This window comes from Gorilla gorilla, chromosome 4 (genome assembly GCF_029281585.2).
Source record: "Gorilla gorilla gorilla isolate KB3781 chromosome 4, NHGRI_mGorGor1-v2.1_pri, whole genome shotgun sequence".
Classification (NCBI taxonomy): Eukaryota; Metazoa; Chordata; class Mammalia; order Primates; family Hominidae; genus Gorilla; species Gorilla gorilla.
In genome coordinates, this window is record NC_073228.2 from 51,973,830 (window position 1) to 51,999,933 (window position 26,104).

At 52.9% G+C, this 26,104-nt stretch overlaps 1 protein-coding gene across 5 annotated transcripts; it reads left to right on the plus strand.

The window, feature by feature from the left end:
- TNS4 (tensin 4) lies at positions 1 to 25,875 on the plus strand. Of its 5 annotated transcripts, none has more exons than XR_008680141.2 (14): positions 21 to 113; positions 2,161 to 2,396; positions 5,130 to 5,663; positions 12,719 to 13,139; positions 14,242 to 14,666; positions 16,693 to 16,779; positions 17,091 to 17,216; positions 19,278 to 19,370; positions 19,488 to 19,565; positions 20,916 to 20,984; positions 21,842 to 22,010; positions 23,038 to 23,219; positions 23,353 to 23,379; positions 23,957 to 24,016. XR_008680141.2 is itself a non-coding variant. In XM_055388171.2 (14 exons), the coding sequence occupies exons 3-14, from the start codon at positions 5,225 to 5,227 to the stop codon at positions 24,096 to 24,098; spliced, it is 2,145 nt and encodes a 714-aa protein (XP_055244146.2). In that variant the 5' UTR covers positions 21 to 113; positions 2,161 to 2,396; positions 5,130 to 5,224; the 3' UTR covers positions 24,099 to 25,875. The 5 variants fall into 5 exon arrangements, 4 of the variants coding, with proteins under 4 accessions (XP_004041819.4, XP_055244146.2, XP_055244148.2 ...); XM_055388171.2 differs by having other exon boundaries at positions 23,038 to 23,106; positions 23,957 to 25,875; XM_055388173.2 differs by having other exon boundaries at positions 14,245 to 14,666; positions 23,038 to 23,106; positions 23,957 to 25,875.
- The last annotated feature ends 229 nt before the right edge of the window (positions 25,876 to 26,104 follow it).

Genomic DNA, 26,104 nt, shown 5'->3' on the forward strand with positions numbered 1-26,104 from the left:
GGCAAGTCTGGAGGTGAACTGGCGCCTCTCCTGACTCTTCACCTGGACTCTGAGTCGTCTTGGTCCCAGGAGCCAGTAGTGAAGGCAACAGTCTGCCCACCTGTGGACACCAGGTAGGTGCCTTTATTCTCTAAGAAGAGAGGAACACGGAGCACCTTTGCTGGCCCTGATTCATTTAAACGTTTAATTTTTTTTTTTTTTTTTTTTTTTGAGATGGAGTCTTGCTCTGTCACCCAGGCTGGAGTGCAGTGGCGCGATCTCGGGGCACTGCCAACGTCTGCCTCCAGGGTTCAAGCGATTCTCCTGCCTCAGCCTCCCAAGTAACAGGGATTACAGATGTCTGCCACCATGCCCGGCTAATTTTCTTATGTTTAGTAGAGACACGGTTTCACCATGTTGGCCAGGCTGGTCTCAAACTCCTGACCTCAGGTGATCCTCCCACCTTAGCCTCCCAAAGTGCTGGAATTACAGGCGTGAGCCCAGCCTCATTTAACATTTTGTCCTCAGCTTCTCCATTTCTCAGGGCTCAGAGTCAAGGTGGGGAGAAATGGGGTGGAGGATGTGGATGAGACAGAGATGGTCTCAGGATCACAGACCGCGGAGTTCAGCAGTTCAAGGGAACTAAACCTGTGCCCCTCGGCAAATAGATGAGAGAGCTGAGGGCCAGAGAGAAGAGGCTTGCCTGAGGTCATGGAAAGGGACTGGATACAGAACCCAGGCCTCTCGCCTCCCAGCGCTCTGGGAGCCCTCTGGGCACTTCAGAGGTAGACAGGAATGGGAGATGGAGCGGCTGGCCTTCATTGGTCCTATGGGTCCCTGCCTGCGGTCCACGTCCTGTGTCACCGGGTCTGGGTGGGAGGGATGGGAAGATCGGGAGCCAGTTTTCAAAAATAGGGGGTGCAGTGGAGATTGGGCTAATGAGGCAAAGTGCTTTGGGGGAGACTCAGGCTTTACCCTTGCCCCACCCTCTCCCTTCACTGACCTGGGCTCATCGGGAGAGAGTAAGTCAGGAGAAGAGGTTGGCAATGACACGGAAGAGGGGATTTGCCAAGGCACCAGGACTCCCCAGAGTCCTTGGGAACAAAGAAAGAGATCTGAGTCAGAATCAGAAGTGGGAGCGGGTAGGGGGCACCTACAAATAGAGCAGAGGTGGCTGGAGCCCTCCTTGCCCCCGCCCCGTGCCTCCCAACCACACAGAGCCCCGGGCCCAGGGACTCTCCCCACCATTTACAGCAAGAAAGAGCAAGTTAGAGGAGTGTGCGGGGCCGCGAAGGGGTCAGCATTCAGGAATACAGGAGTAAGACGGAGCCCTGCCCTGGTACATCCAAGGGCGACGCAGAGCCTTAAAAGTGAGGGGAGGCTGAAGAGGAGCGTAGGGGCTGCCTGCCCTTTGCTCAGCTCCAGGTCTGTCCCTCTTGGTTCCAGAATCCCAGAAGGGGCAGCGGTGGACAGGGTTCTTAAATATGTGAAGCAGCAGCAGAGGCTAAAAGTGTGGGACCGTGGAGCAAGACCACCTGGGTTTAAACCCCAATTCACAGTCGGGGTTGTATGACCTTGGGCAAATTCCTCAACCTCTCCAGCCCTGCAGCAATAGCACCCTCCTCAGAGTACTGTTGAGAAAATGCAAGGTGTTCAGTGTCTGTTATTATCACATCCCCATCACACAGATGGGACAACTGAGGTCTGCCCAGAGAGGAAAGGACGCTTGCCCAGCGTGGCACAAAAGCTGTGTCCAAATTAGTAAGCAGGTATACTGGGTCCTGGTTGCGAGGGGACACCCAGCCCTCCTTGAGTTCTGCAAAGTCAGCAGCCCCAGCCTCCTCTGCAGGACACAGCCAGAAAACCCTGCAGGGAGCGCCCAGATCCTGTCCCAACAAACCCAGTCCACCTGGAGCCTGTGTGGAAAAAGCCGCGGTTCCGGCTCTGTGTCCTCAGCTGTCCCGGGAGGGCGGGAGCGCAGAGGCCGGCTCCCTTCCACTTCCATTTATAGAAAGCTTCCCGTGCCCGGGATGCCCCGCCCCCTGCAGGACCTGGCCAAGGAAAAGTCTGGCATCAGACCTACCGGAGCCGCGGGCGTTGGGGGAGGCAGGAGAGGGGAAGGGGCCCTGGCTTTTGTCATGAAACCTGTGCGACCTTCAGCCAATCATGCCCCCTCTCTAGATCCCAGGTGTCCCTCTGCACTTGAATTCCGTGTGGCATTGTAGCAGGACGAGCCGCAGACAAAACTCCTCAGACACCAAGTTAAAGAAGGAAGGGGTTTATTCGGCCGGGGGCATCAGCAAGACTCCTGTCTCAAGAGCCGAGCTCCCCGAGTGAGCATTTCCTGTCCCTTTTAAGGGCTCACAACTCTAAGGGGGTGCGTGTGAGAGGGTCGTGATCAATTGAGCAAGCAGGCGGTACGTGACTGGGGGCTGCATGCACCGGTAATTAGATGGGAACAAAACAGGAAAGGGATTTTCACAGTGCATTTCTATACAATGTCTGTAATCTATAGATAACATAACCGATTAGGTCAGGGGTCGATCTTTAACTACCAGGCCCAGGGTGTGGCGCTGGGCTGTCTGCTTGTGGATTTCATTTCTGCCTTTTAGTTTTTACTTTTTCTTTCTTTGGAGGCAGAAATTGGGCATAAGACAATATGAGGGGTGGTCTCCTCCCTTAGCATAAGGAATTAAGATTCCAAAATCCCACACCTGGGTTTGAATCCCAGCTCCACCATCTTTCTGGATGTGAAGGGTGTTTCTTGACCTCTCCGAGTCTCAGCATCTTCATCTGTAAAATGGACTGACAACTCAAAATAAATAAATAAGGCCAGGCACAGCGGCTCACACCTGTAATCCTAGCACTTTGGGAGGCCGAGGAAGGAGGAGCACTTGAGCCCAGGAGTTCAAGACCAGCCTGGGCAACAAAGTGAGACCCTCTTTCTACAAAAAATTCTCTGGGTATAGGGCACAAGCCTGTAGTCCCAGCTACTCAGGAGGGTGAGCTGGGAGAATCGCTTGAGCCCCAGGAGGCCAAGGCTGCAGTGAGCCATGACTGTGCCACTGCACTCCAGCCTGGGCAACAGAGCGACACCTTGTCTCAAGAAAAAAAAACAAGAGGACTGACAATAGGGTGCAGTACTTCCTAGAGCTGTCAGAGGAGTGAGTTACCAATGTAATTCGTATGTACTTGGCACATGGTCAGCGCTCAATAAATGGAAGCTACTATTATGAGGCTGTTATACTCCATAAGTCCTTATTTCTAAGTACTATTTAGAATTGCCTAACTACCTTCACAAGGAGCACCTCACTGGTTCCATAACACTCTCTGGGAGAGTGCAGGAATTCTCATTACCATCTCACAGATGAGGAAACTCAGGGTCAGAGTCACACCATAAGGAGCTATTTGAGCTAGAAGTCAAATCTAAACCTTCGGATCCCAGAGTCCACTTTCTCTTCTCCCAGGCTAGTCTCAGATACCTTTTCCAGTGCTAAGGTCTGACTCCAAAACAGGACGTAAAGGAGGCATTTTGGCAATGAGAAGAAAGAGAGTTGGGGGGTGTTGGTGGGGGCTGGGGACCAGCAGCAAAGCTCAGAGCAGGCAATGGGAGTGCAACCAGCACATTGCAGCTCTGTACAGTTTTCTTGGCAGCCTCAGTCCCAGAACTTCTTACCTCCTTACCAAGCCCCACCTACAAGAAACTAGCATGTGGCATTAAGGTTAGACAATGGAAAGGACTTTTCACAGTAAGGAAAATGAGGAGGTTGAGACATCTCTTTCCCAAATGAGCCCCAAGGAAATAAATATCATCTGATGATGTCACTCCCCAGCTCAAAACTTTTCAGAGCCTCCCTGTTGCCCTCAGGGTTGAGCTGGCAGTCCTGAGCCCAGCCTGCAAGGCCCTATGGGAGCTGGCCAGCCTGCCTCCCCCGCCCCATCTCCTCCGCCCACCCCAGGTGCTCTGTTACTCAGGTGCTCAATAGTGTCTTGTGAGCTTCCCTGCTGGCCAGACTTTTGCACAAATGGTCCCCTCTACTTTGTTTATTTATTTATTTGTTTATTTAGAGACAGAGTCTTGCTCTGTCGTCCAGGCTGCAGTGCATTGGCTCGATCTCGGCTCACTGCAACCTCTGCCTCCCAGCTTCAAGCAATCCTCCTGCCCCAGCCTCCTGAGTAGCTGGAATTACAGGCACGTGCCATCATGCCAGCTAACTTTTTATATTTTTAGTAGAGATGGGGTTTCACCATGTTCGCCAGGCTGGTCTCGAACTCCTGACCTCAAGGGATCAGCCCACCTCAGACTCCCAAAGTGCTGGGATTACAGGTGTGAGCCATCACGCCCAGCTCATCCCCTCTAACTTAAATCTTCCTCTCTGCCTCCTCATCCCTACCCACCTTGCACAGCTACCTCTTGCTTTTCCTTCTTATCTCCCTTTGCGTGTCCCTTCCTCCAGGAAGACCTCCCTAACCTCCCCACTAAACTAGAAAAGTCCACTGTCCCTTCCCTCCTCTCTCGTGACACTGCTTACAGTTGTTCACCCACTTACTTGTCTGTTTCACCAACCGGCCCAAGTGCAGGTGCTCGGACATCAGGCAGCCGAGGGCCCAGTCCTTCTCTACACTTGTTGGCAGTGTGACCCTCGGGCAAGTTACCTACCTCTCTATGCCTCAGTTCTCTCCCTGTAAAATGGGATAATAATACCTACCTTATACAGTTGTTATAAGGATTTTTAAAGCCTTTATGTAAAAATACCAGAGCTTATGTGGATAATAATTACTCAGCAAACGTTAGGTAGTATTTACTTAATAAACACACCTGGGATGTAGTAGATGTTCAATAAACATCTGCTGAAGTTATTTTATTTAATGATCACTTACATAATGCTTATTATGTGCCAGGCACTGTTCTAAGCACATTACAATGATTAACTTGTTTTATAGACAAGGGAACTGAGGCACAGAGAAGTCAATTAACTTGCCCAAGGTTATACAGCTAGTAGGTGGTGGAGCCAGGCTGCAAACTCAGGTGGTCTGGCTCCAGCATCCATGCTTTTAAATGAATGAATAACTTAGCCCTTGTACGGAGGGTGGGAGGCAGGGGCTTCACCTACAGAAATTACTCCGTTCCCACTCTTGGACTCTTTCAGATCCTGGGAGCTCCTGGTTGGCAAGTGAGATCTCTGGGATGTCAGTGAGGCTGGTTGAAGACCAGAGGTAAACTGCAGAGGTCACCACCCCCACCATGTCCCAGGTGATGTCCAGCCCACTGCTGGCAGGAGGCCATGCTGTCAGCTTGGCGCCTTGTGATGAGCCCAGGAGGACCCTGCACCCAGCACCCAGCCCCAGCCTGCCACCCCAGTGTTCTTACTACACCACGGAAGGCTGGGGAGCCCAGGCCCTGATGGCCCCCGTGCCCTGCATGGGGCCCCCTGGCCGACTCCAGCAAGCCCCACAGGCGGAGGCCAAAGCCACCTGCTTCCTGCCGTCCCCTGGTGAGCAGGCCTTGGGGACCCCAGAGGACCTTGACTCCTACATTGACTTCTCACTGGAGAGCCTCAATCAGATGATCCTGGAACTGGACCCCACCTTCCAGCTGCTTCCCCCAGGGACTGGGGGCTCCCAGGCTGAGCTGGCCCAGAGCACCATGTCAATGAGAAAGAAGGAGGAACCTGAAGCCTTGGGTAAGGATTTGGGGCACAGTACCAGGAGGGGGGCTTGATGCCAGACCTCATGAGGAAGAAGGATTTTCCTATGTACAGAGAAGGGAACCCTGTCCTGTTGGGAGATGCTCTGCAAACCTAACCAAGTTACTAACCCCTCTGTTTTCTGTGCTACACAAAGGGGATAAATACAAGTTTCCCTCACTAGCCAATTCTATTTGGTTCCTGAGTTTGGAAAGTGATAGATACTGATTTTCTATGATTTTATGAGGACTTAAATAAGCTCCTATGGAAAGTGTTTTGTGCAGTGCCATGCCCATAAGGAAGAGCTCAATAAATGTGGATCCCTGACCCCCACTGTCCTAGGGTGTCTCACTTCAGAGCCTAACCTGGGCCCCCCTGAAATTTTGGTAGGATTGCTATTGGGACCTCTGTCCTTGTTTAGGGGAGTATCTTTCTGGAGAGGCCCACGCTGGAAATGGTAGGATTGGGGCATCTGTTTAGGATAAGGACCCGGTAGTGTTCAAGCAGTGGTATGCTGGTGAATGTTTACCTGGCTCTCTGGTTGGGGAGCAGGGGCAGAGGGAGCTGATTTGAAGCTTCTGCCCATTTCCACAGTATAAATTCTCCCACCGTGGCCAATTTCAAACTACCAACATGATGTCACTGAATGAGGAGCTGGAGACATGTGGAGTAGCAGGCTGTCACACAGCATTGCCACCACACCAACACAATAGATGTAAATAACCCTGAGAGCACAGATAATAGTATGGAGGGTGGGGAGACACTGTCGTAAAATAATTGGGACGTGACAAATTTTGAGTATTTATTACCTTTGTTTTTAATGTAAGTTATTTCATTGTAAGTGTACATAATGTAATTATTCATAATGGCTGGGTTTAGTAACTAGCTAGACAAAATCCTGAAAATTTAACAATCAGCTCTTAACCAGCTGATACAAGCCAATTCCAGGGCACCACCGAGTCCAAAGGAACCTGGAAATTCCTACATCTGGCTTCAGTTTCCTGAACAAAGAGTTTCAAGTATGCTCTTGATGAGGATCAAGGAGCAGCCCCATTAGACAGATTGGAAGACTGAGGCCTCCAAGGCTTTAAACTACCAGCAAGGGTGAAGGGGTGCATGATTAGGATTAGAGATAGGAGCCATAAGATATTACACTTACTGGACACATATCAGGCACTGTGCTGAGCACTTTATGTAGAATCTTCAATCCTCTCAATCCACTCCCTGAGCTGAATTTTTTTTTTTTTTTTTTTTTTTTTTTTTTTTGCAATGGAGTCTCACTGTCACCCAGGCTGGAGTGCAACAGCACGATCTCGGCTCACTGCAACCTCCACCTCCCGGGTTCAAGCAATTCTCCTGCCTCAGCCTCCCCAGTAGCTGAGATTACAGGCACCTGCCACCATGCCCAGCTAATTTTTGTATTTTCAGTAGAGATAGGGTTTCACCATGTTGGCCAGGCTGGTCTCGAACTCCTGAGCTCAAGTGATCCACCCACCTTGGCCTCCCAAAGTGCTGGGATTACAGGCGTGAGCCACCACGCCCTGCCGAATATTTTATCTCTGTTTTGCAAATGAGAAAGCTGGGGTTGCTGGGGTTGAGTAAGGAGCCAGTCTAGCCTAATGGCTAGCGTCAGGCAGAGCTTTCACAAGCTGCTTGCTTCACTGCTATGTGTCACAGATTCCCCATCTGAGAAATGGAGATAATGAGAGTTCTTACCTCAAAGGGTGTTATGGGGATTGAAAGAAATTACATTTTTTGGCTGCTTATCACAAATCCTGGCACACCATATGCCATTCTAAATGGTAGCTGTTTTTATTAAACATTGGGGTTGCACGTTGGGCTAGCCCCAGGTTTGGGCTCTGAGGTGGAGGCCAGCCCAGCACCCAGGCCCTCTGGCACCCCAGGTTCCTGGGCTCCTGGGCTCCTGCCTGCTCTGTCCCCTCTCACCAAGCATTGCCTGCCAGACCTGTTAAAGAAACTGTCCCTCAAGGGTCTTCTTGTTTCTTCAGGCCAGTCATGGGCATGTCACTGCAAGAAAGGCATCTTGGGCCTAATTACTGTTGGCAGGAGCAAGCCCAGGGTTTTACCATTCATGCCCCAGGACTGGATTTCCACATGTCCAAGGCCAGCTGGGGCAAAACCAGTCCCTGTGGAACGTCCTCAAATGTTGGGTGGGGGTTGGTGACAACTAGGCCCTTCCTCCACGGAAGGGGCTCATGATCAGCTTAGGGCTGATGGCATGGGTCCATATCCACAGATGCCCTGGGCACCACATGCCATTGTGAACGTGTGTCCACCCAACTCTGGGGAACAGGGAATGTAAGGCAGGCAGTGGCCAGAGGGTCCTGAGGAAGCTGCCTCTCTGTGCCCTGGCCCCTTCTGATGGAGAAAAAAAATTTCTTCCTCTAACATCTGCCTGGACACCTGCAATGCCTGGGAGCTCACTACCTCCTAAGACAGCCCAGCCAGGTCAGCTCCCCACTGGGAAGTTCTCCACCATCACTAAGAATAGCAGACACCTGCACCCAAAATCCTCCCCGCAGACCCTACTGCTGGTGACAAAGCTCTTATTGGCCTATAGCAGTGTACAACTCTGAGCGTTGTGGTGAGTTCTCTTACCTCGAAATGTATTCAGAGTGGAGGATCCCCTGCCATTTTACAATCTCATCCTTCCTACTTTTGGGCTGTTCAAGGAAAGACACTCTGACATTACCGTGCTAGGAGATGTTTACTGTTCCTTTTTGTCCTAACTTGGCAAAATTTAAAAATTAAACATTGGCAATTCTATATTGACATTTCCCCTAAATATATATACATATTTTTTTTGAGACAGAGTCTCGTTGTGTTGCCCAGCCTGGAGTGCAGTGGTGTGATCATAGCTCACTGCAGCCTTGAATGCCTGGGCTCAAGCAATCCTCCCACCTCAGCATCCCCAGTAGCTTGGACTACAGGCACATGTCACCACACCCGGCTAATTTCTTTTTTTTTTTTTCTTTGGTGGGTGATGGAGTCTTGCCTCCCAGGTTCAAGCGATTCTCATACCTCAGACTCCTGAGTAGCAGGGATTACAGGTGCCCACCACCATGCCCAGCTAATTTTTTTGTATTTTTATTAGAGACGGGGTTTCACCATGTTGGCCAGGCTGGTCTTGAACTCTTGACCTCATCCACCTCGGTGATTCGCCCACCTTGGCCTCCCAAAGTGCTGGGATTACAGGTATGAGCCACCATGCCCTGCCAACCTGGCTAATTTTTAAACTTTTTGTAGAGATGGAGTCTCGCCATGTTGCCCAGGCTACCTCAAGAAATCCTCCTTCCTCAGCCTCCCAAAGTTCTGGGATTACAGGCATGAGCCATATCACCCAGCCCAGGCTTAAAAAAAAACAAAACAAAACAAAAACTAGTCCATGTACCAGCCTGGCCAACATGGCGAAAACCCATCTCTACTAAAAATACAAAAATTAGTTGGGTGTGATGGCATGAACTTGTAGTCCCAACTATTGGGAGGCTGAGGTGGGAGAATCACTTGAGCCTTGGAGGTGGAGTCTGCAGTGAGCCGAGATCCCGCCACTGTAATCCAGCCTGGGCAACAGAGTGAGACCCTGTCTCAAAAAAAAAAAAAAAAAAAAAAGAGTCCATGTAATCCATGATCCCAGTGTCTGGCTTTTGAAGGAAATAGTGGAAACCTCCTTTTACAGATGAGGAAACTGAGGCTCGGGGTGGGTATGTGATGGCTCACAGTCACACAGTCAGGGAGAGATAGGTCAGGCCTCAAATCCCAGGTTCTGGGCTCCATAGGCCACTGTCCTTTCTCTCTTTCTAAAGTCTAGTCTTCTGCCCTCTGGGGCATCACGGAATCCATCCGTTTGGAGGCAGCCTGCAGGCTTCCCTTCTGAGACGCGACCTCCTGGGCGCTTCACAAACCTTCCCCAGGTTCCCTGCCCCTGCCTTCCTTTAAACTTGCCCTGGGGGCCCCCATCCCACAGAGAATGTGGTTCCTAGAAGCAAACACCATATCCCTTTCTTTATCCTCTCCAACACCCCCCACCCCATCTTTGGAACAGGCCCCCCACTTTCATTTTCCAACAGTGTCTGCCAAGCAAGGCTGTTTACCAGCCCCAAGTGAAGGGTATTTAATAACTATCTCTCCACCCCTCACCCACACGCCCTCCCTCCACTCACCCGCCTGCCTGGGGCTGGCGCCGGCACCCACCCAGCACTGCTCAGACTTGCCCCACAGGCCAGTAAACAGCGACTGCACCCCTGCGATGGGTAGAGGCCCCAACCCCGCCCCCCAGCCACACCCACCTTGAGGTGAGCACGGGGCTCCTCCCTCCCCTCCCGCTCTCCTTACTCAGTGACCCCAGTAAGGTCCCTGATGGATGTTTCAATGGCCCAGTGAGTAGGGAGCCCAGAGCTTCACTGTGCCAAGAGACCCTCCCCAAAGCAGCCAAGCACCTTCTCACAGGGCAAGGCCTTGGAGCAGGGTCCCAAGGAGCCCCTCCTCATCCTGGAAGAAGCAGTCCCTAAACAGAGCTCAACAACACTCCCTGGCTGTGCAGCATTGGATAACTCACTTCACCTTTCTGAGCCTTCCAGATTTCCCATCTGTTATATGGGCATTAATAATATCCCCTACTTCCACAGAGTTGTCATGAGGGTTAAAGGAGCTAATACAAGCAATGTGTTCGTAGTGGTCCTGGCACATTGCACTCAATAAAGACCAGTCTCTGTGAAACATCGTTGTACACTAAGTGTTAGCTCCATCCCCACTCTTCTCCAAGCCTCAGTTTCCTCCTCTGTAAAAAATAATGCCTGTCCTGCTCAAGGGCTATTATAAGGTTCAGAGGAGATTATGGGTGTAAACACTATAAAGTCCTATAAAAATTGAAGTTGTGCTTTCCAGCCTTCCAGAAGAATCCAACCCATTCCAAGATCTCTTTTCTTCCAGAGCCCACAATGCAGTGCCCCAAACACTCTCTTCTTGCAGTCATCTTTCTAAGCAGAGAGATCCCCACCTTAGCCAGAAAAGGGCTCCATTTGGCCAATACTGCCCCCAAAAAGCAGGCAGGTAGGAAATGCTCCTCTCTCGAGCCTCACCATGGGCCAGGCTCCAGGCTATTGTATTTCATCCTCATCACAACCTTGGAAGACTGGTTTCAGATCCTCACTTTGCAGATAAGGAAACTGAGGCTCAGAGAGGTTAGGAAAGTTGCACAATGCCCTTGGCTGAAAAGCAGCAAAGCCAGGACTCACCCCAGGTTTGTTTTGCTACAAAGCTAGGCTCTTCCTCCACCCGCTGAGCAGCAAGCCCCAGTCAGCTGCCAGCCCTTGCTCATCTGATGTAACTCCCCACCCCCACCGTGGCCCAAGCAGGCTCAGACAGAGGCAGTAACCGTGAGCAGGGCCAGATGGCCCTACCCAGGAGCGGGCTGGGGCAGGCTGGGGCTCCACAGTCATAATGGGGAGGAACAGTGCATGTGCCAGGGCCCCAGGCAGGTGGGAGCTGAGGGTGCACGTTCTCCCCAATTTCCCCAGCCTCCATCCCAGGAAGCTAGAGGCAAGACTCACACTCTTCAGAAAGGAGCGGCTCATTAACCCCCACCTTCCTCCAGCTTTGCTGGAACAGCACCAAGGACAATTCCCTTCCCCCAGGTCAGGAGGAAGGGTGTTCATCCTCACCTTGGGGAGAACCTCAGAGCAGCCCACTCCAAGGCCGACCTCGGGAGAGGAACAAGGCCTCAGAATCCCAAGAGTTCTGGATGCCCCGACCAGGGAGTGGAAAGAGTGCTGGAGCGTGTCGGCAGCCTGGGGTGTGTTGGGTGACCCCTGTGTACCAGCTACCATCCCCAGGAGATCCATAGCTCAAGAATGCAGCAAGCCCTGTGCTCAGGGAGTGCCTGCTCCAAAGCAGGGTTCTCAGACTCCACTGCATATTCACATGCCCTGGGTGGCCTCGCTAAAATGCAGATTATGTTTCTGTAGGGGTGGAGCCCAGGTGATGTGGTCCTGCTGAGCCATTCATGGTCTACTGGACTCACCTGAAAAACTGGAAAACAAACAAAACTGAGGCCTGGGTTCACCCCCTGGAGAGTTTAATCTAATTGACATGAGGCGCAGCCTGGGGTGAGTCTAGTGTGTAACCAAGCACCAAGCTTGAGAATCCCTGCTTTCACTGCAGGTACAGAGAAACCACTTCCTTTTTTTTTTTTTTTTTTTTTTTTTTGGAGATGGGGCTTCACTCTTGTCACTCAGGCTGGAGTGCAGTGGCGCAATCTCGGCTCACTGCAACCTCTGCCTCCCGGGTTCAAGCGATTCTCGTACCTCAGCCTCCCAAGTAGCTGGGATTACAGGTGCCCGGCTAATTTTTGTATTTTTGGTAGAGATGGGGTTTGCCATGTTGGCCAGGCTGGTCTTGAACTCCTGACCTCAGGTGATCCACCCGCCTAGGCCTCCCAAAGTGCTGGGATTCCAGGTGTGAGCCACCGCGCCCAGTCTCAGAGAAACCACTTTCACACATCCTGAGTAGCAGAGGCATCAGAAAGTGTCACTGGTACAACCCACCAAGTGGCCATTTCAACCTAGGAACAGGGCACAGACAAAGGAGAGAGTTGCCCAGTTTTTAAGCACCTGGTCTGTGCCGGGAACAGTGCTGTGCTGCCTACATGAGTTTCACTTCATCCTTTTTGTATCACCAAAAGGCTGAATGCAGTTGCCCCACTTTACAGGCGTGGAAACTGAGGCCCTGGGTGGTGAAGTCTTTTGGCCAAACTCTCTCAGAAAATAAGTGGCAGAGCCAGATCTGAAGCCTGGGTCTGTCTGATTCCAAGGCCTGGGTCCTCTACTGCATCTCCTCACCCAAGGGAAGCTGTCACAGGGAGGGTGACTGGAACTGGGCCCTGAAGGTGGAGTTGGGCTCTCCTCTCTGGGCCTCAGTTTCCTCATCTCTATAAAAGAGGGGGGACAGAATGACCTTGAGGACACTTCCAGCCTCTCTGTTCTATGAGTCCAGGCTCCTGCATTTCACCAATGCTCTGCTTTTCTCCCCCAAAGACATAAAGTACATCGAGGTGACCTCCGCCAGATCAAGGTGCCACGATGGCCCCCAGCACTGCTCCAGCCCCTCTGTCACCCCGCCCTTCGGCTCCCCTTGCAGTGGTGGCCTCCTTTCCAGAGACGTCCCCCGAGAGACACGAAGCAGCAGTGAGAGCCTCATCTTCTCTGGGAACCAGGGCAGGGGGCACCAGCGCCCTCTGCCCCCCTTAGAGGGTCTCTCCCCTCGACCCCCAAATTCCCCCAGCATCTCAATCCCTTGCATGGGGAGCAAGGCCTCGAGCCCCCATGGCTTGGGCTCCCCGCTGGTGGCTTCTCCAAGACTGGAGAAGCGGCTGGGAGGCCTGGCCCCACAGCGGGGCAGCAGGATCTCTGTGCTGTCAGCCAGCCCAGTGTCTGATGTCAGCTATATGTTTGGAAGGTAGGTTCTGTAGCTTCTAACATTGCACACACACACACACACACGCAGGCACACGCACGCATGCACCCCCTAAAATCACTGAAAGGGACCCTGCTCTGTCTGAGCAAAATCTGGGCAAGCACCAAAACCAGAAGCAAATGTTTGCTTTTACAGCCTTTCAGATCTCAAGCTGTCCTCAAGCATTCAGAATACAATTCAATATAAAAAGTCTTGACTTATATCTACCTTTTGGTAAAAGAGCTGTTGCCTTAATGAGGCTTATCTATATCCTTTCCAGCCCTCATACAACCCATCTCAAGGAAGGTTTTTTTAAACCCCAAAACACAGGGCTATAAATAGAATTGGGGGGCCTGAGATGAACTATTTAGGAATAAAAAGGTTCCTTCCTCTGTTGCTGGCAAAACCTAGCAAAGGAGTGAGGCAGCCCTGCCTGGGAATCACAATCATCCCAGCTCAGTTCTCTATAGACCTCACAGCAGAACTGCAGGCACATGCGCACCCATTCTGCCCCAGGAAGACCGAACCACAGGACTCTGCTTCCCACTCCACCTCCAAAGCCACTGGCCAAGGCAGTCCCTGGCACAGAGGCTGGGGATTCCACAGCCATGCCCACTGGCACAGGCCCCTGAGCTCAGGAAGAAGTCTGGCTGGATGTGAAGCTGGCCTTCTCCTGCAGCTGGGGAGTTCCCTCTGCATCAGCCACGGTTCAGCCCATCTGCAGGTCCAGCGTAGGTTCAGCCCATCTGCAGGGCTCCTGGGAGTCATGGGGGCCTGAAGGGATCCTGATCCGACAGCTCAGTCAGAACGGCCTGGCTGGGAAGGCAGATGGAACGTGGGCCAGCCTATGCCCAAAGCCTGCAGGGGTCAGCTCATTGGCTACTTTAAGTGACCAAAGACCCTACCATCCAAGGACATTTCTGTATCCTTACCATCCCTTGAGGATTAGGTGGGCATGCACTTTGCTGTGGGCTGTAGGGGGTGGGGTATGCAGTGTTCTATTTGGCCAAAGCCACGGGAACCCAGATCACCAGATCCGGAGCCTGACTCTAGCCCCTGAGCCACCTGTTGCCTTAACACCCTGTCTGACTCTCTCCTGCTGCAGCAGCCAGTCCCTCCTGCACTCCAGCAACTCCAGCCATCAGTCATCTTCCAGATCCTTGGAAAGTCCAGCCAACTCTTCCTCCAGCCTCCACAGCCTTGGCTCAGTGTCCCTGTGTATGAGACCCAGTGACTTCCAGGCTCCCAGAAACCCCACCCTAACCATGGGCCAACCCAGAACACCCCACTCTCCACCACTGGCCAAAGAACATGCCAGCAGCTGCCCCCCATCCATCACAAACTCCATGGTGGACATACCCATTGTGCTGATCAACGGCTGCCCAGAACCAGGGTCTTCTCCACCCCAGCGGACCCCAGGACACCAGAACTCCGTTCAACCTGGAGCTGCTTCTCCCAGCAACCCCTGTCCAGCCACCAGGAGCCACAGCCAGACCCTGTCAGATGCCCCCTTTACCACATGCCCAGAGGGTACGTCGTAAACCAATATTTGAAGCAATGTAAGATGTGGGGAATAGACAAAGTGCCAGTGGGTTTCTGCAACAGCCAGTCGACACATTTATTGAGCAACTATTGTGTGTCTGGCACTATGCCAGGTAGTGAGGACACACAGAGGGACACAGTTTAGAAAGAGACAAAAACAAATCATCACAGTAGGGTAGGATAAACGCGGAGGTAAAGAGATATTCTCAATCATATTGGCCAAAGCTGAAGGAATGATTCTTTCAGTCTGGAGAACAGAGGAAGCGACATCCGAGCTGGATCTGGGAAATGGATCAGAAGTTTGTGGCCAGAGAAGGAGAGGAAAGGCATTCCCAGCAGAGAAAGCAGGGGGTCCACAGTCATGAAGGTGTGGAAGCGCATGGCATGTTCAGGAAATGCTGGAATGTTGGGTGCAGGTTCAAGTCATTGAGAGTAATTTGAAACCAGATTGTGAAAGGCCTTAAATGCCAAGCTAAAAAAAAAAAAAAATGGAATTTGCCTTTTAAGCAATAGGGTACCATCAGAGAGCCTCCTCACACAGGAGAGTGATGGGGTCAGAGGTGCTCGCTCAATGGATCACCCTGGCAGCTCAACGGATAGCAGGGTCCTGAACCGGGATGGGGCAGTGGGGGTGGAGGAGAGAGGACAGAACCAGGCGACCCTCAGGATGTGCTTGATGACTAACTCAAGGAGAGCAAGAGGGCGAGTCAGTTCTGACTCTGACGTTCGTGGATGATGAGAACACAGAGGGGGTGGATGGGGTAATAGAGACAATGCATTCCAGTTCAGACAGCCGAAAACCACAAAACAGCAAACACCCTCCTTCCCGGAGTCTGAGACCACAGGCGTCCAAGGAGAACAAACCCAAGCAGTAAACCCAGAAGCTAAGCTCTAGCACCCTGTGGATGCCTCTCCCATGAGCAGAGTCCCCTGCCAACCCCCTGTTCCCCCTCCCTCGGCCATCGGGGGGCTTCTCAGCCCCCACTTGGCCATGACGCTCACAGGCATCAAGGCGACTCCAGAGGGGGTGGGGGTGGAATGTTTACTATAGCCCACTGCTCACTCCCACTCACGAAGCCATGTGGAGGCAAGCAGGAGAAAATGACACTTCTGGCGTGCCTTTGCATCTGCCCTGATCGCTTTCCTAGGACAAATCATTTGCAGATTTCAGTACTTTTTTTGAATGAGTTACTTGAGAGTAAGTGGTCACAACACTCCTTTTCAAGCCGCCAAGGTTGACAGCTACTGCTCTCTGCCTTAGAGACCCAGGGAAATGGCCATTTTGGCATCCCAAAGAGCACATTTACTTAGCCTAGTGATATTCCCATCCTGCTTTGGTCCCATAATATCACTAACTATACCCCCAGATCTTATCAAATTCTGCAAAAGATTCCTAAAACAAAATTCATTTTAATTCCATAGACTACTAGAACATTAAAGACCCTCAGAAGTTGTTTAGTCCACTTGGTCCCCTCTGAGCTTCAGTTATCCCATATCAGAGTCAAGACCCAGGCTCCCGCCTCCCAGGGGCATGTTTTTCTGCCCAGATCTGCTGTTTTCCTCTCCTTCACATTTTCTGCCATTTTCTTTTCCAAGCTGAATATTCCCCTAAGGAATTCTTAGGATTATGAAGACGAAGGAGAATGTAATATCCAACATGATGCATTTGAGAATTCCTTGTTTATCTCTTATTTCAGTCCTCACCAGGGAACTCAACAGTAGACTTAAGAAACCATTTCTCCTTAAACTGAGGTTGTATCTATTCATTTTTTATTCATTACCAAGGATACAAGGGCACTTCTGAGTTCTAGATGCGCCAAACCCTGGCATCCTTCTGTTTGATTTTCCCTCATCGTAGGCAGTTTGGAGATACAATGGGGTTAGGGTCTGGGATGGTGGTTGAATGAAACCTTGGGGCAATAGAGTAGGGAAGGGTCTCCAGCCTTCTCTGGTGAACATCCCTCAGCTCCCGTCTGTCCAGCCTACAGGGTCCCCCTTCTCTGTCTGTCTCCAGGTCCCGCCAGGGACATGCAGCCCACCATGAAGTTCGTGATGGACACATCTAAATACTGGTTTAAGCCAAACATCACCCGAGAGCAAGGTAAAAGGAAGCACGAGCAACCCCAGAATAGGGTCTGGGTCTTGCACTTTGCATCAGGCAGGGCCCTGGGTTACAGTTAAGGAATGGCAAATAGTGGGTCCTGGGAAGCGGGGGAGGGGGATGTCCTGCTGACCTCATGACCTCCCGAGGAAGTAGGAACCACAGCAAGAATGGTGGAGATTTGACAGTACAAAGAACTTCCTGGGGACAAAAGGTGACTCTGTAACATCTGCTCTGTGAAGACCCTACGGGGCTGGGGACAGGGTGTCCAGGTGGGGCGGTGTCCATCTCTGACTCAAGGATTGTTCCAGCAATCGAGCTGCTGAGGAAGGAGGAGCCAGGGGCTTTTGTCATAAGGGACAGCTCTTCATACCGAGGCTCCTTCGGCCTGGCCCTGAGGGTGCAGGAGGTTCCCGCGTCTGCTCAGAATCGACCAGGTATGCGTCTGTCTCTGTGCTCACTCGAGGCCTCACTGAGACAGCGGGGTGTGGTAGGTTCCAGTCCTGGCTCTGGCACTAGCTTTCAGGGTGACATGGCGCCAGTCTTATAACAGCTCCTAGGAGAAGCGTCCACCCCAGTGTTCTCCCCGATGCCCTCCAGCCCCAAGGCACCCTGAAAAACGCCTTTCACAGCAAGCCTGCGTGCTTCTGCCTTCCCAAGCCCCACCCCCACTTCCCTGTTTTTTCCTGATGGTGGGAGAGAAGGAGGAAGGTCCTAGCCCCCTCTAGGCTGCTCTTTTTGGAGTCAAACTGGATTCATTTCCAGGGAACCTAATGTGTGATTACACATGCAGCTAGCTTATCTCACAGGTGATAGCTTACCAGGTTTGTGTACTAGCTCAGCGCACGTGTGTGTGATAGCTTATATGCTTTCCTGTGGTCTCCCATGCTTATTTGATAGCAAACATCTATGGGGCATCACCACACACCAGGCACTGTGTGAGGCAGCAGGGATACAGTGGAATCAGACACAGACGCCACCTCACTAGGGAGACAGACGAAAACAGATGATTACAGTACAAGGTACCTGGGTCATAGGCCTCACTCAAACCCCAGGATTGCACCCTTTTATTTAACAGATGAGGTAACGGAGGCTCCCAGAGTTACTTAATGACTCCAGAGCAATTAAGTGATAAAGGGAGGATGAAACAGCCAGCCTTGTGTTCTTGACAGTATGCCTCACTGTCACAATAAGAAAGTGACCTCTGGGGAGGGTGTTACTTATAAAGGACGCCTTGTAAGAGGCAATGAGCCCAGACTGAGGAGGACACTGTGGACTGGTGGAAAGGAGTCAGAAGGTCATTGTTCACCTCCCCACCCCCAGGGCCAGCGTGGCTCCAGCAGAGATGACCTGGTGGGCAGGGGGAGACAGAAACCAGACCAAAGAGTCGACATTTATCTAAATAATTAAGAAGTTTCCTTGCCAGGCACAGTGGCTCACGCCAGTAATCCCAGCACTTTGGGAGGCCGAGGCAGGAGGATCACTTGAGCCCAGGAATCTGAGACCAGCTTGAGCAATATGGCAAAACCCTGTCTCTACGAAAATTACCCAGGTGTGGTGGAGCACACCTGTAGTCCCAGGTACTTGGGAGCCTGAGGCAGGAGAATCACTTGAACCCAGGGGGTCTTTGAGGCTGCAGTGAGCCATGATCACACCACTGCACTCCTTCCTGGACCAAAGAATGAGACCCTGTCTAAAAAAAATAAAATAAAATAATCCCTAGGCCGAAGCAGGAGAACTGCTTGAGCTCAGGAGTTTGAGACCAGCCTGAGCAAAACAGTGAGACCTTGTCTCTACAAAAGAATTAGCCCGACATGGTGGGGCACGCCTGCAGTCCCAGCTACTCAGGAAGCTGAGGTGGGAGGATTCCTTAAGCCCAGGAGGTTGAGGCTGCAGTAAGCCGAGATCATGCCGCTGCACTTCAGTCTAAGAGACAGAGCAAGACTCTGTCTAAAAAAAAAAAAAAATCCCTGATAACTCTTGACCAGCAGAAAGGTTTCCCAACCAACCCCCAAAAAAAGAAGAAGAAGAGAAAGGTTTCCTGAAGAGGGTGTGGCTGGAGCCATTGAGCAGATGTGTTGGCACCTCCTCTGTGGGAGGGAGAGGCAGGGGGATGGACAAGGTGGAATTTTTTTTTTTCCGGTGAGACAGGGTCTCACTGTGTCACCCAGGCTGGAGTGCAGTGGCACAATCTCGGCTCACTGCAACCTCTGCCTCCCAGGTTCAAGCAATTCTCCTGCCTCAGCCTCCCGGGTAGCTGGGACTACAGGCATGTGAACCACGCCCGGCTTTGTGTGTGTGAGTGTGTGTGTGTGTTTGTGTGTGTGTGTCTTTAGTAGAGACGGGGTTTTACCATGTGGGTCAGGCTGATCTTGAACTCCTGACCTCAAGTGATCTGCCCACCTCGGCCTCCAAAGTGCTGGGATTACAGGCGTGAGCCACCGCGCCCGGCCACAAGGTGGAATTCTATCCGAATGCACTCTTTCTTCTCTGTCCAGGTGAGGACAGCAATGACCTCATCCGACACTTCCTCATCGAGTCGTCTGCCAAAGGAGTGCATCTCAAAGGAGCAGATGAGGAGCCCTACTTTGGTGAGACTCCCCAGCCTCCAGGCTCCCCCGGGATGGGGGGCCAGTGAAGTCTCCGTTGTGAGCTGAGGGGTGGGTTGGGGAAGCTCTCCTCATGCAGGGCTGCTTGCTTCCTTTCAGGGAGCCTCTCTGCCTTCGTGTGCCAGCATTCCATCATGGCCCTGGCCCTGCCCTGCAAACTCACCATCCCACAGAGAGGTGGGTCTGGGCCCCAAAGAGGCAATGCCAAGGTGGGGGACCTGTTTGTTCTCACTAGAAATGGGGTTCACTCCTACCTTGTTGGTGGATTATTTTAGTGTCACCGTTAAAACTGTGTGCACTGGAGTCGCTCAACATCTCCACCTCCTAGCTGTGAAAATTTGAGAATGTTGACCTCTCTGAGCCTCAGTTTCCTCATCGTACCTACTTATAGGATTGCTGTGCAGACTGAATGAGATAGCCCGGGCAAGGCTCTTAGCGCAATGCCTGGCATAGAATGGATGTTGGATAAATAGCAGCCTGCTTTGAGAGGGTGAAAGAGCCTAAATCAAATAGTTTGGAGAGGTTTTCTCTTTCCAGGTCCAGCATTTGTTGAGCACTCACTCACCCATTCATGCTTCACTACAAGCTTGTGAAGTAGACTTTGCTGTTATCATCCCCATTTCACAGATAAGAAAATAAGGGCTGGGCGTGGTGACTCACGCCTGTAATCCCAGCACTTCGGGAGGCCAAGGCAGGCAGATCACTTGAGGTCAGGAGTTCGAAACCAGCCTGGCCAACATGGTGAAACCCCGTCTCTATTAAAAATACAAAAATTTAGCTGGGCGTGGTGGTGGGCGCCTGTAATCCCAGCTACTCAGGAGGCTGAGGCAGGAGAATCACTTGAGTCGGGGAGGCAGAGGTTGCAGTGAGCTAAGATCGCACCACTGCACTCTAGCCTGGGTGACAGAGCGACAGAGCGAGACTTCATCTAAGAGAGAAAGAGAGAAAGAAGGAAGGAAAGGAAGGAAAAGAAAACGAGGGTTCTAGATGTTACGTAATTTGCCCAAAGGCCCACAGAGTCAGACCTTGAACCCAGATCAGCATGCCCTATCCAGAGCATACAGCCAGGTAGGGGGGCAGCTCAGATGAAATAGATCATCTCAGGGGTGTGCAGGAGAAGCTCGAGAAGGGCTGTTTCTGGAAGGGCATCAAGGCAAGGGAGCCCCAGAGGAGCGATGGTGAGAGCCTCCTCGCTTTCTGCAAAGACAGGTCAGGGGTTGGGACAGGGTCCAAAAGAAGTGAGGAGGTCAGGGGCCTGTGAGGACAAGATCATGGCAGCCATCTAAGAGGTGGGTGGGGGGGAGGAGGGGATGAAGAGATCAAAAGGGTTGCAAACTAAGCATTTAGGGAGCCCAAAGTGGCCTGTTTGCCTAATTACGGTAATCACACCTGGTTTGAGTCACTTCCTGGAGATGGGGGTGGAGGTGGGAGATCTTCAAAGGGACTCATGAGGCCTGTTCCTGTGAGAGGGGTCCATTCACTCCACCCCCGCCCCTTTGGGGGGCCTGTTTCTTTGCCTTGGCTCAGAACTGGGAGGTGCAGATGGGGCCTCGGACTCTACAGACAGCCCAGCCTCCTGCCAGAAGAAATCTGCGGGTGAGTGGTACAGGAAGGGAGGCGCCAAGCTTGGCTGTGCCCCAAGAGGGCACCTCCCAACCCTGCACACACACACGCATGCACGCACACACGCACAGGCCCACACGTGTTTCCCATCTCAGCTTTGTTTCTGCATCTTTAACAAGGTGCCACACCCGCTCCCCATCACCCCTGTAAAACAGAAGATAAGAGGCCAGCAGGGAAGTGGGGCAGGGTGGGGGGTGGGAGGAGTGGCAGAACTTACAGTCCCTCCTGCACACACATGGGCACGTGCACACGTGCTGGGGTCTCTCTGGGTCTGAGAAACCTGCCCTAGAGGTGGTTCTGGGTCTGGGATCCTCTATGGGGTGTCAGGTCTAAGTCCTGGAGCCTTCACCAGGGGAAAGGTCCCTGACCCACACTCCCAGAGGCCGGCACACATCAGCACTTGTCTCAGTGACTGTTCCTGCTCTATGCCCTGAGCACGAACAATTTCCCTCCCCATTCTTGTCTTCTGTCCCTACCATTGCCAATGAACCAAGACCTTGAAGATGGAGGTGTGGGGAGGAGAGCAGCCGTTAAGTGTGGACAGAAGGACGTTTTCCTGGGCACCTCTACACACAGGGCAACATCCCCTCCCCTGCCCCATGCTGGAGGGCCAGGGGCCAGGGCGATGCAAAGCCACAGAAGATCCCAAAGCCCTCTGGGGTTGGCCTCAAACTGTGATCACCCACACACCCACTTTCTGTTGGGTGGCGGCTCTGAGAGGAGCTCCACTGGATTCCTGAACAGGAGACTCACCCCCTCCCCTGGCCCTGGGCAGAGGGAGAACCTGGGCCCTGGGTCAGTGGCCCCAGCGCAGTGTCTGCCTCCCACAGGCTGCCACACCCTGTACCTGAGCTCAGTGAGCGTGGAGACCCTGACTGGAGCCCTGGCTGTGCAGAAAGCCATCTCCACCACCTTTGAGAGGGACGTCCTCCCCACGCCCACCGTGGTCCACTTCAAAGTCACAGAGCAGGGCATCACCCTGACTGATGTCCAGAGAAAGTAAGGGCCTTCCCTTGCCCTGGGGCTCCGGGGCTGGCGGAGTAGAGCTGGAGGGGATAGCTGAGACAGCTGCGGATCAGGGATGAAGGTCGAGTTCAGGGTTCTGGATGACCCAGCGGGGCCAGTGATGTGCTGAGTGACTCCAGGCAGCTTCCCTGCCTCCTCCAGGCCTCACTCCACTGCCAAAGCCCCTGTTCATCGTGACTAATGAAAATGGAGTTAACGGGGGCCGGGCGCGGTGGCTCATGCCTGTAATCCCAGCACTTTGGGAGGCCGAGGCGGGCGGATCACCTGAGGTCAGGAGTTCGAGACCAGCCTGGTCAACACGATGAAACCCCGTCTCTACTAAAAATACAAAATTAGCCGGGCATGGAGGCACGCACCTGTAATCCCAGCTACTTGGGAGGCTGAGGCAGGAGAATTGCTTGAACCCAGGAGGCGGAGGTTGTAGTGAGCTGAGAGCACGCCATTGCACTCCAACCTGGGTGACAGAGTGAAACTCCATCTCAAAAAAGGAAGGAAGGAAGGAAGGAAATGGAGTTAACTAGTATTCATGGGTGCTGATTATGCCTGCACCCATTGATGGAACATCTTCCCTCGGCCAGACTCTGGCTGACCACTGGGACCCAGAGAGGAATAAGATCGTTCCTTCCCCAGGCTCAGATCTCACAGTCTAACAGGAGCCTGATCCAGGGCTGAGCACTTCACAGGGAGAAACAAGAGATGACCAAGACGTAATTCGTGTCCTCAAAAAGTTAGGGGCCAAAAAAAATTAAATGGCGTGGTAGGGGTGTGATAGAAAACCCCAGAGTGTAAGACACAGGCAGACAAGCCCCATGAGAGGAGAGAGGCAGGAGCGGGGCGCCAGGGCCCCCCAGTGGGAAAGGCCATAGCGGTCATCAAGGTCTAACCCAGAGACTTCTTGGAGGACAGGGCACCTGAGCTTGGGGGGAATGAGAGACGCTGGAGGCAGGATGACACTGGGACAGGCTCTCATCACTTCCCTTCTCTCCCTGCCTCCTCCTAGGGTGTTTTTCCGGCGCCATTACCCACTCACCACTCTCCGCTTCTGTGGTATGGACCCTGAGCAACGGAAGTAAGTTCAAGGCTGGGCCAAACTAAGAAGGCCGTCCAGGGCCCAGCTGCCCACCAAGGTGTCCTGCCGACTCTGGGACTGGAATCCCAGAGGGAGCCTGTGAACCTCAAGGGGTCAGGGTGACAGAATGAGGGTAGGGTGGGGCATGGTGGGGTGGGGACGCAGCTGGCCAGTCCTGCTGCTCCTCCAGGGTCCTGTGGCATGGAGCAAAGCCTCATTACTCGGTATCATGTTCTTTTCCTACAGGTGGCAGAAGTACTGCAAACCCTCCTGGTAAGGCCTTCCTGTCTCAGGGCCCCAAACCCAACATGGGGAGGGAACTGCAGAAGGAAAGAGGCACCATTCTGACTTTAATAGTCCAAAGTGTTGATGAGGGCACAGGCCCTGGTCCTCAGGGAGCTCCCATCTGATGGGAAAGACTTTGACTGCCCTCAGAGCCTCTGGGCTGATGGGGGTGACATGAGCCTGGGAGCCCTCAATCTTCTGCAAGAGGCACAGGCTCTAACTTCAGGCAGCCTCAAGCTATTGGAATGTCCCAGTCTGATGATCAAGATGCATCCTTGCCCTCAGGGAGTTTCCACTCTAATGGGGAATGCACAGGTCCTGTCCTCAAGGAGCCCTCACTCAAAACAAAGGAAACCCAGAGCTTGAACTCAGAAATCTCCCAGTCTGATGGGAGAGGCATCTCCTTCCTCAGGGAGCCCCACCATAAGGAGGTGCTGGAGTCAATTGTCTAAGGGAGGGGCAGGGAGGAATGAGGTGCAGGCTGAGGGCCCCCCACCACCCCATTCCCACCAGCCTGATGCCTCCCTGGGTCCCACCCCTCACTCAGACTGCCCTCCCCCACCAGGATCTTTGGGTTTGTGGCCAAGAGCCAGACAGAGCCTCAGGAGAACGTATGCCACCTCTTTGCGGAGTATGACATGGTCCAGCCAGCCTCGCAGGTCATCGGCCTGGTGACTGCTCTGCTGCAGGACGCAGAAAGGATGTAGGGGAGAGACTGCCTGTGCACCTAACCAACACCTCCAGGGGCTCGCTAAGGAGCCCCCCTCCACCCCCTGAATGGGTGTGGCTTGTGGCCATATTGACAGACCAATCTATGGGACTAGGGGGATTGGCATCAAGTTGACACCCTTGAACCTGCTATGGCCTTCAGCAGTCACCATCATCCAGACCCCCCGGGCCTCAGTTTCCTCAACCATAGAAGGAGACCAATAGACAAGATCAGCTGTTCTTAGATGCTGGTGGGCATTTGAACATGCTCCTCCATGATTCTGAAGCATGCACACCTCTGAAGACCCCTGCATGAAAATAACCTCCAAGGACCCTCTGACCCCATCGACCTGGGCCCTGCCGACACAACAGTCTGAGCGAGAGACCTGCAGCCCCTGTTTCGTGGCAGACAGCAGGTGCCTGGCGGTGACCCATGGGGCTCCTGGCTTGCAGCTGGTGATGGTCAAGAACTGACTACAAAACGGGAATGGATAGACTCTATTTCCTTCCATATCTGTTCCTCTGTTCCATTTCCCACTTTCTGGGTGGCTTTTTGGGTCCACCCAGCCAGGATGCTGCAGGCCAAGCTGGGTGTGGTATTTAGGGCAGCTCAGCAGGGGGACTTGTCCCCATGGTCAGAGGAGACCCAGCTGTCCTGCACCCCCTTGCAGATGAGTATCACCCCATCTTTTCTTTCCACTTGTTTTTTATTCTTTTTTTTTTTTTTTTGAGACAGAGTCTCACTGTCACCCAGGCTGAACTGCAGTGGTGTGATCTAGGCTCACTGCAACCTCCACCTCCCAGGTTCAAGCAATTATGCTGCCTCAGGCTCCCGAGTAGCTGGGATTACAGGCATGTGCAACTCACCCAGCTAATTTTGTATTTTTAGTAGAGACAGGGTTTCACCATGTTGGCCAGGCTGGTCTTGAACTCCTGACCTCAGGTAATCCACCTGCTTTGGCTTCCCAAAGTGCTGGGATTACAGGCGCGAGCCACCTGGCCCAGCTTCTTTCCATTCCTTGATAGGCGAGTATTCCAAAGCTGGTATCGTAGCTGCCCTAATGTTGCATATTAGGCGGTGGGGGCAGAGATAAGGGCCATCCCTCTGTGATTCTGCCTCAGCTCCTGTCTTGCTGAGCCCTCCCCCAACCCACGCTCCAACACACACACACACACACACACACACACACACACACACACACACACACACACACACACACACACACACACACACACACGCCCCTCTACTGCTATGTGGCTTCAACCAGCCTCACAGCCACACGGGGGCAGCAGAGAGTCAAGAATGCAAAGAGGCCACTTCCCTAAGAGGCTTGGAGGAGCTGGGCTCTATCCCACACCCACCCCCACCCCACCCCCACCCAGCCTCCAGAAGCTGGAACCATTTCTCCCGCAGGCCTGAGTTCCTAAGGAAACCACCCTACCGGGGTGGAAGGGAGGGTCAGGGAAGAAACCCACTCTTGCTCTACGAGGAGCAAGTGCCTGCCCCCTCCCAGCAGCCAGCCCTGCCAAAGTTGCATTATCTTTGGCCAAGGCTGGGCCTGACGGTTATGATTTCAGCCCTGGGCCTGCAGGAGAGGCTGAGACCAGCCCACCCAGCCAGTGGTCCAGCACTGCCCCGCCGCCAAAGTCTGCAGAATGTGAGATGAGGTTCTCAAGGTCACAGGCCCCAGTCCCAGCCTGGGGGCTGGCAGAGGCCCCCATATACTCTGCTACAGCTCCTATCATGAAAAATAAAATGTTTGTCTTTGCAAAACAGTAAGTTCTGAGGCAGTCAGGGCTGTGCCCTTGGAAATGAAGACCTGAACAGAGAAGGGGGACTGACTTGGGAGGGCGTGGCTGTGTCTTAGGGGAGACCAGGTGTGCCACACTCCCTCCCGCACCCCTGGCCACGGCGCTACAGGCTCAGCAGGCTTCCACTTCGTCAACCATTGCTTAAACCACTCTGTGTCCCCCACATGCCCAACACGCTTGTTCTTCTTTCTTC